The sequence below is a fragment of the Megalops cyprinoides genome, chromosome 7 (assembly GCF_013368585.1).
Source record: "Megalops cyprinoides isolate fMegCyp1 chromosome 7, fMegCyp1.pri, whole genome shotgun sequence".
Taxonomy (NCBI): Eukaryota; Metazoa; Chordata; class Actinopteri; order Elopiformes; family Megalopidae; genus Megalops; species Megalops cyprinoides.
The window spans coordinates 9653255-9664049 of record NC_050589.1 but is presented as its reverse complement, the minus strand read 5'-3'; the positions used below and the strand labels follow the sequence as shown (position 1 = coordinate 9664049).

The window sequence follows — 10795 nt, the reverse complement described above, 5'->3', positions numbered from 1 at the left end:
TCTGATAACTAATAAAAAATAAAAACAGCTCTGGGTGGTCTCAGGACAACTTAAATACACACTAATATTCTAGTAACCCATCACATCTTAGCACTTAAGTCATTTAAAAAGTCCATGGTTTACAGTGTGCTATCCCTCTCTTTATTCCCTTCTTCCCATAATGCATTGCAGCACATTGCATGGCGCATTTTCTAATTTTCATCAAAATTACATACTGCATCAAACCTTTTTTTCAGTATAACACACACAGACATTTATATACGGTATATATATATTTATATTTATATGTGTATAAGTGAAATAAAAGCCATCACAAAATAAATCTCTGATTTATTTTACAATAAGTAAAAGAAAATTTGTATTCTAACACGATTTAAAAGTGCTAGCGCGATTATTTTACAACAATGTGCAAATGTAGTCGGTAGCATTTACGTTATTCTGATCTATTACATTCTAAGTTTATTTCTTATGTTACAATGATCTATGTGTTTCCTAGGTTACTGTGAATGGCAGAAATCCCACAGGCAATAGGGAGGGCAGCTCTCTGGGGGACCTGTAAAGTATTTGGCTCTTTGTTTTTGTTTTTTGGATAAACGGGCTCCGTTTAAGACGAACAACGAAAGGCAAAGTTTGGCATTAACTTCCCTCATTGATCCAGCATAATATATAGTGTTTTATTAGGAGAATCGATCAGAAGCAGATACATCAGCCGTACCTATCAATCAGCCCCAGGCACTGGGTACGAGCAATGAAGGTGCCACTGGCTACATCTCGAGTGGAATGCTCCACCTTCTCTTCATTCAACAGCACCGTGTACCGCATACCTGTGAGTGTATCATAGTGTTCTGAACAGAAAGCCAGCTGCAAACCATGAGAATATTACTTACAATACTTATTTCTGACGCTTGAAGCATGGGTGTGGATGTTGACTGATCAAAGCCTTTATTCTGCATTCCCTGTAAACCAAACCAGACAGGCACAGCTTCCAACTGGGAGAATCCAGTGTATATCAGTATGTGAAATCTTACTCTTTCAATCTATGGCTTTTCAGTCCAGACCGACTGCCTTAAAAGCTGCACTGCTCGTTTTGTAATAGAAAGACATTAGTGTCTGTCTGTCACACGGTGGAGATTCTGAACTGATCTAGGCAGAAAAAAATATGTTTTTTATGGCAACAAAATGACCATTCTCTGGATGAGATAGGGTACCCTGCTCAATTTGGCACAGATATGGAACGTTATGTCATTATGTCTACAAGAATGCTTTAGGGCATACTGAAGACATACTGAACAAAAGTCAAGTTTATACATCAAGGAAGTGCCTGTGACATAAATTTGGCAACTATGATATCATTGCTTCACGGTCCAACAAAAGCCAGCAGATACTGCATCAAGTTTCATAGTCTACACCCTCACATGAATGAATAAATCAAGGAGAACAACCATTTCTTGATAAAAGGAAAATTATTATAATTATAATATTATAATTATTATAAATTATTTGATTAATTTTACGTCAGTTTGTGTTGGCCAGTCCATGTGATATTAAATGTAAATGAGGCTACAGTTTCTTCCAGTAGGTTATGTTAGGTAGGTCAGTGGTGATACGTGTATTAAAAATTGCTGCATAAATGTCTGTATTTGATTCTGTACTCTCTTACCCCCATCGAAAGTTTTCTACTCAAGTAGGTAGTCTGTTAATCAAATATATTGGATATTTATTGGATCAAATATTGGATTAAAAATCTGTTTGTTATTTACTGAAATCTGCAATTGCATTAAAGGACACATGTTGAAATTGCTTTTAATGAATGCATTATTCTTGACTGTACATTAATAGTATTATTAATATCTAAATAGTAATATTTAAATTTTTTCCACTGCTGGGGTTGTTGAAAGTCACATGTTTCAAGACTTCCATATGCAGAATACCTTTGATAAATTTGATATCAAAGGTGATATCATTGATTCAGATACTGTGTCCCTTTGATTAACAGACTAGGATGTACACGTAATCTTTTGAGAACCAGGAGCAAGGCGTGATGGGGGGGGAACGTGTGTCTTCTTCATGTAGGGCTGGCGAGTCCACGCACACGTCTGAGCGCTGCAGGTAGCCTGGTAACGCGCGAGCGTTTGAGGAAGGTCACGCCCGACCGTGCACGGTTGCCTGTGGGAGTTCTGCCGTGGTCAGTGAGGCGGTGCACAGCTTGGTTAGTTTGGCTCTGCTCTGATAGGGGGGGACGGGGGTGCAGGAGGGAAACCCCCGTGCACCTGGCAACCGGCTCACACCGTACCTTCCACCTCCTAAGACAAGCTAGCATCATGCTGAGGGGGCGCTTGTATTTATTGGATGTGTCAGGGAGGTTAATCCTCAAGCAAATTTTAGTCCGCATTCCCAAAAGTAATGGGTATGCAGGGTACTGTTTACAGTGGGATTCAATGATTTCTGTATGCCTAGAGCATCTTTCTTGTTTGTGGAGATACAAAGCTAATGGTGTGTGTTGATTTTTGCCTAATATGACTAAAATAGCATATTAATCATCAGCATACATGCGCTGTTTGTGATTGTGGTGGCAGATGGGTAGGCTCGTAGAGATGCCCACCCATTGGTGATGAGGTCATAGTCAGGCACAGCTTTCTGCCAGCTTGTCTTGGGAAAGCGGTTGTACCCTTTCCCTGTGTCTACATGACACTCTCAAAGATGATGACCTTGTTGTCTTCAGTGCCCGGGGTAAGAGAGGCCAGGCTCTTGATATCAGCATCAGGGGCCATGTATTCAAGGTGATGGGCTCCCCAGACTGGTTTGGTCAGGTTGTCCCAACGCTGTGAGGAAAAAAGAAAAAACAATACTCGTAATGCATGAGCCCATGGAGTTATGCTAAAGACACAAGCAGGATCGCCAAACCATGCTAATCTCACATCTTCATCAGTCATGCTGTGAGTGTGGACTGTTTGAAAAAACCTCTTTCCAGCAGTAAATGCTGGTTTTTATCATTAGCATTTACTGGTGTTATATACTTGACTTGGATATAATAATACAGATTTACCTCCAGCTAATGTGGGACTGTACAGAAAATTACTATAGTAGTATGCCACTAATGTAAAAATAATGCATTGTTCATTTAGTGGTTCCCATTTTCCCATGACTATTTCTGGTATAGCCCAGACATACCACATATTTTCTCATGAATATATCTCCAGAATAATGTAATACACACCGCTACATATGCATTATGACAGCATGATTCCAAATATAAAACAGCACTGTATAAAAAGAGGAACAATGGCATGTCCCTGTCAGCCACTGTGACTGCATTCAATCATTGACTTCTCAATGCCTGCATTTGTAATTTGTCATTGGTGGTGGATGTTCTTCTCTAGATCAGTAAGCTTTAGAGGTGTTGTGAATGTGGTAGGCCAGTGGAGGAAGTGACCACAGACCTCTCTGAAGGTCCCCTTGGCCCTGAAGAGCTTGTAGATCAGGCTGACAGGGATGCAGAGCATGGAGGAGAGAGCCAGGCACCAGCCAATCACCTCGCCCCACCATGGGTACACGTACACATTGTTGTAGGTTAGAGGCTTGTAGTTCAGAAGGTGAAATAGGAAGATACCCTTTGGAAGCAAAAGAATATTATGCATTTTTTTCATTGACACTTCAGATCAGGGTCAAATCTAATGGACTGAAGGCATTTTAATATCAGAATAAGAGAGTATCATCAGAGGATATCTTTTCTTCTCAGAAGACTGGATTGTTTGATTTTGATCTGTTAGTCCTGGTTGGTTTTCTTTTTATACTGAATATTAACTTTGTCGAGGAAATGCAAATGTGAGAAACATTTAAATGTGTTTATAATGAAACTCTAAGGTATAATTTGTCATAAATAAAAAGTAGCTGAACATTCTGGCCAAGATAATTCAAGGCTTCAGCACTACAGCCTTTGTTCTTTCAGCAACACACTATGTCCTGAGAAAAGCTTTTATGTAAAGTTTACAAGTTTTAAAATATGATGTTATACTTAAGCTAGGAACACATAACCCTCTGCTTGAGACAGCAGAAAGTCAAACATCAATGCCCACTGCTTACCATGCAAACACATGGAGTAATTAATGACCAGCACCACTTCATCCAAGGGAAAGGACGGTAACCGATCATACGAGCGACGTCATCCATGAACCTGTCAGCGCCTGTTCACACAGAGCAACGGCATTTCAGTTCAAGCTGTTCGGGACCTGGGCTTTACTCAAGTATCAACAACACATTAATGACCTGTCCCCCATCTTATCAGTCAATCCTGAAACCTGATTCAAACATCCTTTTCAACAGCACAACACACAGCACCCCGTTCGATTCATGCAACCCATGACAAAGATACAGCCTGTTTAAAATGCAGTGAATTGTAAGTAGAGCACAGAAAGTAAACCACCAGGCCACTGAAGACACCATGGAAACAGTTCTAAATACACTAGCAAACTGAAACTGAGTTACACGACAAATGAAAAGGACTGCACTTATTTTTGGGGAAAATAAATTCAGCTCAGGTGTTATAAATCAGTCTGTAGACACTGGAGACAAGGTCACAGACACTGACAAGCTGAGTTTTGGTAACCCCTGCTGATAGCCTTACCCATTCTAATATTGGATCTGATGAAAGGCTGAAAAATTCTTGCTATTACATACTTATGCTTAACTGTGACAGCTTTCTGCATATGTACATATAAATGTATAATAATGAGGACTTTCAAATAATAGAAATGATAAAGAGTACACCCTGACCAGTATGTAATTTTCTCATCATTCTTGCTGCAGGTCGTCAAACAGCAGCTATGAGCCATGAAAATGTATGAAACTATTTTTATGATGGAATTTCAAGTGTTTAGATGACTCGTGGTCGGCCTCACTGGAAATATTTATGAGACACTAGAAAGCCTGCCTTGATTTAAATCTCATTTCATATGCAAATCTGAATTCGCACTCTCCTGTACTGTCGTGCAGCTAATGCATTTCTTACTCCTAAGTCAAATTTGGTTGGATTGCTAGATGTAGCAGAATTGAGGGAAAGTCAAATTTGGTTTGATTGGTGGATGTAGGAGAACTAAGAGAACATCAGATTTGGTTGGATTGCTGGATGTATCAGAACTGACGGAAAGTCCAATTTAGTTGGATTGCAAGATGTAGCAGAACTGAGTGAAAGTCAGCTAAAAAAGCATTTCTTACTCCTAAGTCAAATTTGGTTGGATCGCTGGATGTAGCAGAACTGAGGGACTGTTTCTAGACTCACCGTAAACCCAGGCGACCACCACACATTCCCAGAATGTCTGCCACAGTAGGGTCATGCCACTGGCTGAATAGTAGTCAAAGAGCTGGAAGACGTACATCCCTCCCTGTACAAACACATAACGGGCGGGTCACAGCTAGTCCGTTTCATCGGTCCAGAACAACCCGGACAGACGCTGAGACAAAGGCAGCACTGTAAGCCTCTGCTTCTGTAACCACAAACGATAAACACATAACTCAAGCAGACCCTATGATGTCATGCCTAATTCTGTGTTCTTAGTCAAATGACCTGCAACGATTTTCACAACATGTTATGTAAGTGGCAAAACTGTGTTACATTCTGAATAGAAGTGATGTCAACTGCAACAGACTACGCCCTCTGCTAGACATGTAACATCATCAAGCACATAATTAGTGTCACAAAAATACACCTATATGTGCACTGTGTTGTTTGTGTGTCTTTAAATTCTACCTCTTTTTTTCAGGAGGAGCAATAAATACAAAAAAAAGAATCTCTCAGTCCTTTGAGAATCTTGTTGGTTGCTGTCCCTCTGCAAAGGAAGTCTTACCTGCGTAACCATGGAGAGGTCAATTATAAAGCATAATAGACAGCAGATCGCCACAGCAATTTCCCGCCGGTAGCGCATGTAATACTTTCCAGGAAAAAGGTCCAGGATCCCTGTTACAAAACCTTCAACCCCCACAAACTGCAGAAGAAAAGAACAGAGGAGAGAGGGTGGGGGGGGTGACGTCAGATTTTCGCTGCAGAAAATTCAGACGCTGGTGAAAGAAAGGTCGAGCGATGCTGCGGGCGGAACCCTTCCACCGAAACGACCGCACCGCTGGGTGCTCTGACCGACCTGACTGTCGAGTCCCAGGAGCAGAAGCATGAAGAAGAAGAGAGCTGCCCAGAGAGGGGCCACGGGCATCAGAGACACGGCTTTCGGGTAAGCGATGAACGCCAAGCCGGGACCTGCAGGAGAGCGAGACAGGGGTCAGAGGGCCGACGCCACAGCCCGGGGGGGAGTGGGGGGAAGGGGGCCCCTCGACACAGACACACTTACACACATACATACTGCACAGATAGAGAGAGAGAGAAACACAGGGAAGGCACCTGAGGGAGGCGCTATCGTGCAGAAGATGAGGTGACAGCGAGAGGGCTCTGTGCTTTAATGCTCGTTTTGCTTGTTTTGGTGCCGACTGTCTGTTTGTGCATCTCACCCACGCGGGATTCAGGCAGGTTAGTTAGTTATGGTTAAAAAGGCTCACATGGTCCTGTTGTGTATGTACCGTGAACGATCGTCACTGTAGTGCGTGATGCTCATGACTTATTCAGTGCTGTGTCGTTTTGGTCCCTGCATTTTGGATTGTCAGTGATGTACCTGAAGCTTGAACTATTATCCATAAAACCTCTAAATTATTAATAAGTATCACAGAATTTTCAACTGATACAATTGTTTGGAGTTTCCAAAATGTACAACATCAAAAAAACAGCACAGCATAGCAAACCTAACCTGCTACATATTTGTTTAAACTGTGCAGGTTTAAACTTGTTTAGGCCTCTGTTACTATTTCTGCTGATATGATGTACATGAAACTGTGGTTTGCCAGGAAATAAGAGATTACCATATTACCATGTTGTCAGGAAATCATCAAAGATTTTATCCTCTAGTTCTAGGAAATATTCAGTTTTGGATCGCGTCCAGGTTTTGTTATTACATGTAACTTTCCTTACGGTTATAGAAAGATAAAACTGATAAAGTAATTCTGTGACCCACAGGTAAGAGGCCTCTATTCAAATTATGTGCAACGACCTTTGTACATAACTTTGAGCAGTAAATTTGGTTTTCTATAGGTTTACTATCGGCTAACCGACGTTCAGTTCATTATTTCCTTGTCAGAACAGTTTATAAACAGTTTAGATCTGCCAATGTAAGATTCACATTCAAGTTCAAGTGGAAATAAAACCAAAAAGTAGCATACATTACAACAAAAAATTAAACCTGCCATAAATTCGGATATTAGCTAGTATAAGCATGAATAAGGCTAAATGCTTCATACTTAGCCCAAAGAGCATAATGAGAAAGAGTGAGTACACAATGTATGCATTTTCAACAATTTCCCATTCTGGATAAGAAGAGAACTGCAATCAGCACAAAGATGACCTATTGCTATGGCCAAGTCAATAGGACATGTTAACGCCAGGTGATTAAAAATGAGGAGTCTTTGGGTGAACTGTACATTTGTGCTCAAATCACTACGCTTAATGCATTGGCCAAAGATGGGCCAATCAGATGAGGGGAAACCATTAGACCCCCTTGTGCAGTTTAAAAAGGAACGTGGTGGGGGGATCAGTTGCATACCCACTCAGTCCCATAATCCTCTTTGTCAGGCTAAATCCGCCCCGCACTGCATTGTGGGGACATGTGCCAGACCTCCCTGCCGTGTGCATGCAGTTTTAAACGGATCATTTTTGTTAGTTCCTAAAGTGTTATTTGTTTTTACATCTTCAGGGGTTTTTAGTATGGTTAGGCTTTAACGTTTGAGCCTGTTCCTGTCCGCTTGTACTTTTTTTCGCCCGACTATTGGTAAGTGCTTGTCCACTGGTCTCCCTGCAGGGCCCGTAATGGCAGGACTCTTGGACTGGGCTGTATTAAAGTGTGAATGCTGTCATTAGATAACAGAAGTTTACCTGCTGCAGCAGTCAGCTCCAGGACCGCTCTTGAAAGCGAGATGTGCACATCTCAAGAGGCAAAATTCCTGGTTAAATAATCCTTAAATTAATATTTAAATAAATTAAAAATATAGATATATAGAGATATAAATAAATAAATAGATATGAATCACAAGTCAGGCATAAAATAGGATTGAAGAACACAAAGGAAAACCCTGTTAAAAGGATAAGACAATTTATGAAGTTACAGGGGGATTTTCCTTTCTTTTGCATTGATTTTACAACTTTGAAATCAAAAAAATGAAAGGCTTTCTACTTAAATGAAAGAAATGAACAACTTGGCCATTAACAGTTTTGTAAATATAAACTGTGAAACTAAAAATGAATGAAATAACCTAACGTAGCACTCAAATATCTAAAAAAGGTCAATCACTAGGCCAGGTTTCTGATCTTGCAATTTGCAACCATTCACACATACACCTGAATATCCACGTAATCTCCATATACACACACACACACACACACACGTAGGCATACACACACACACACACAAACACACACAAACACACACATGCACTTACACATGCAGATGCACAAAACAGCACATGTACACCTCCCACATCCACATCCACACCCATACATACACACACACACACACACACACACACACACACACACACACACACACACACACACACACACACACGCGCTTCCCCCATGGAATCATTACAGACAGTGCAATCTGCAAAAAAACATCTGTGCTTCATGTTTTCAATCCCAATTTTAAAAAATGGGAAATTAATACTTTGCAATGCTGACAGAGGGCAGTCAGTGCCTGAAACAGTGAGCTGATCCAGATTGTTACCACTCCTAGACCGGTTCTTCCTCTGGAGCCAGCACTATACTGCAACGACTCACAGAGATCCTAAGCAGGCCGCAAAGCGCACTTCATTACAGAACTTTAACTAAGCCACATTCTTTACTGAGATTGATGATGGGAGTCATTATAGCCGTGTCTCTTTCATTCTTAAACTCTTTTCTTTCTTCCTTTTTTGCTTCAGCTTATGTTCACTGTTACTGTTGGACTCTGCATGAGCTCAGAGAGACACATATCCGCTTTCATGAATATCATTTTGATCGACCTGCTCTTCTCTCCATGGGAGAGGCTGTCAAATGTTCAAAATGCTAGGACAGATTGGCTATGGTGACAATATATCATGGACCTGCTAGAAAAATTCTGCCAAAATTGATGTCTTCGCAAATCACAGCTTGACCATCAAATGGCAATAGTATACCTTAAACATTCTTAAACCTAAACTTACACTTCCCTCAGGGTTTGCTGACCATAATAAAGAAGCAGTAAATTTAAATCTCATACAATGTCTGGGCGATAATGTGAAAATTATGCATCCTCCACACTATACCCATGCTATAACACAAATCTTAACAGAAGAAGACCAGCTGTACAGGAGAAAAAGCCTCTAGTTACACGGTCTGCTAGTCAGAGGACAAGAGCCATTTGTACTGTTTTGGTTTGCTTTTTATCTGTTGGGAAGCAGTTCTGTGATGCAATCTGATTTTCCCCCAATTTTGTCCCGGGTCCAGTGAAACCCTTAAAACTCAGGTTATATCCAAAGCCTCAAATGTTCGAGATAACTCCAATCATGCACTGACCCTGTAATGTAACCAGCCAAACCAACACTTTAACTGTAAAAATTGCTCTGATACAGTCAAGAGGCCCTGAGAATCTGCTCCAGCTCTACATGACACCCAATGACCAGCAAACAGAAAACAGGACAACATGCTTTTAGGATGGTATAGAGCATGTACAGATCTAAAAACATTTTCATTGTGAGGAATCAAGGAACAGTATATTTCAGTTGTTTTCAAAGAAGCCTTTGATAATATTTCATTAAGATGTGAGGAAAGAAATCAACATTGTTTTTACAGTAGAACGGAGTATAACTATTTCAGGCAGGGAACTAACTGGGAACTAACTGCTGTGCTTGCTATCCCCCAAAAAAAACCCCAGCCCAGATCCCATCTGCTTTTTGGCCTCACCCCACGTGGAAGCAGCAGCTGCTCTGTGGTCAGCTCTTGGGTGCTGAGTATCAGTGCCTTTCCTCCTAGCTGTGGCACATGCTGACTGGTGGACACTGAATGTTACACTAATACTTACAGGCTGGCTTGAATGTGTGAGAAAGTCACCGCAAAGTGCTTTTCAGAATCAATGACCTCTCTGGTCTGAAATCATAGTGGTGGAAAACACAAGTGCACCAACTTGAACCTGACCCAACTGAATCAACCAACACGAACAAGAAGTGCAGATGTTTGTGCTAAACTGGATGCATGTACAGTGCAATTTCATCCAGAACAAACCGGTTTGGTGTAAATACGTGTTTGTGTTGGCCAATGGGCAGTCCAGACATGTCAGCATCACTGACATATCCTCCATTTTCAGCCACAGATGAAATTTTGCCAATTTTCTATATAATTTGATACAATTATTTGATTAGCCTGCTATAAAATCTGATATTGATTCTATATCAGAGTTTATTGGAGACTAAAACAGATATTGTTAACATACAAATCCATCACTCACCGATTAATACAACAAGATCATTTAGTTATAACTACAGTGTACTTGTTTGTATTTGCACAGCAGCACTAGTCCTCTGTTAACAAGGGTGATTGAAATAAGTGTGCAAAACATTTCTATCTTTTCTTTTGGGTAGGCCATGAATGGACAAATTCTTTCTGCTGACTGAATGCATCTTCCTGTTAACCTAACATGACAACAAATAACCTCAATAGACTGACCTCAATAGAAGGACCACTTATATTCCC

At 40.8% G+C, this 10795-nt stretch overlaps 1 protein-coding gene across 1 annotated transcript in view; it reads right to left on the bottom strand.

Annotated features, from left to right (window-relative positions):
• Positions 1-284: 284 nt before the first annotated feature.
• Positions 285-10795, bottom strand: part of slc6a8 (solute carrier family 6 member 8) — a 40550-nt gene continuing 30039 nt past the window's right edge. The window contains exons 8-13 of the mRNA XM_036533152.1: positions 6135-6247; positions 5844-5981; positions 5279-5381; positions 4084-4184; positions 3441-3611; positions 285-2822 (exon numbers count right to left, since the gene is read on the bottom strand). Coding sequence (XP_036389045.1) covers positions 2682-2822; positions 3441-3611; positions 4084-4184; positions 5279-5381; positions 5844-5981; positions 6135-6247 — 767 coding nt within the window. The 3' untranslated portion in view covers positions 285-2681. The remainder of the gene's footprint in view (positions 2823-3440; positions 3612-4083; positions 4185-5278; positions 5382-5843; positions 5982-6134; positions 6248-10795) is intronic.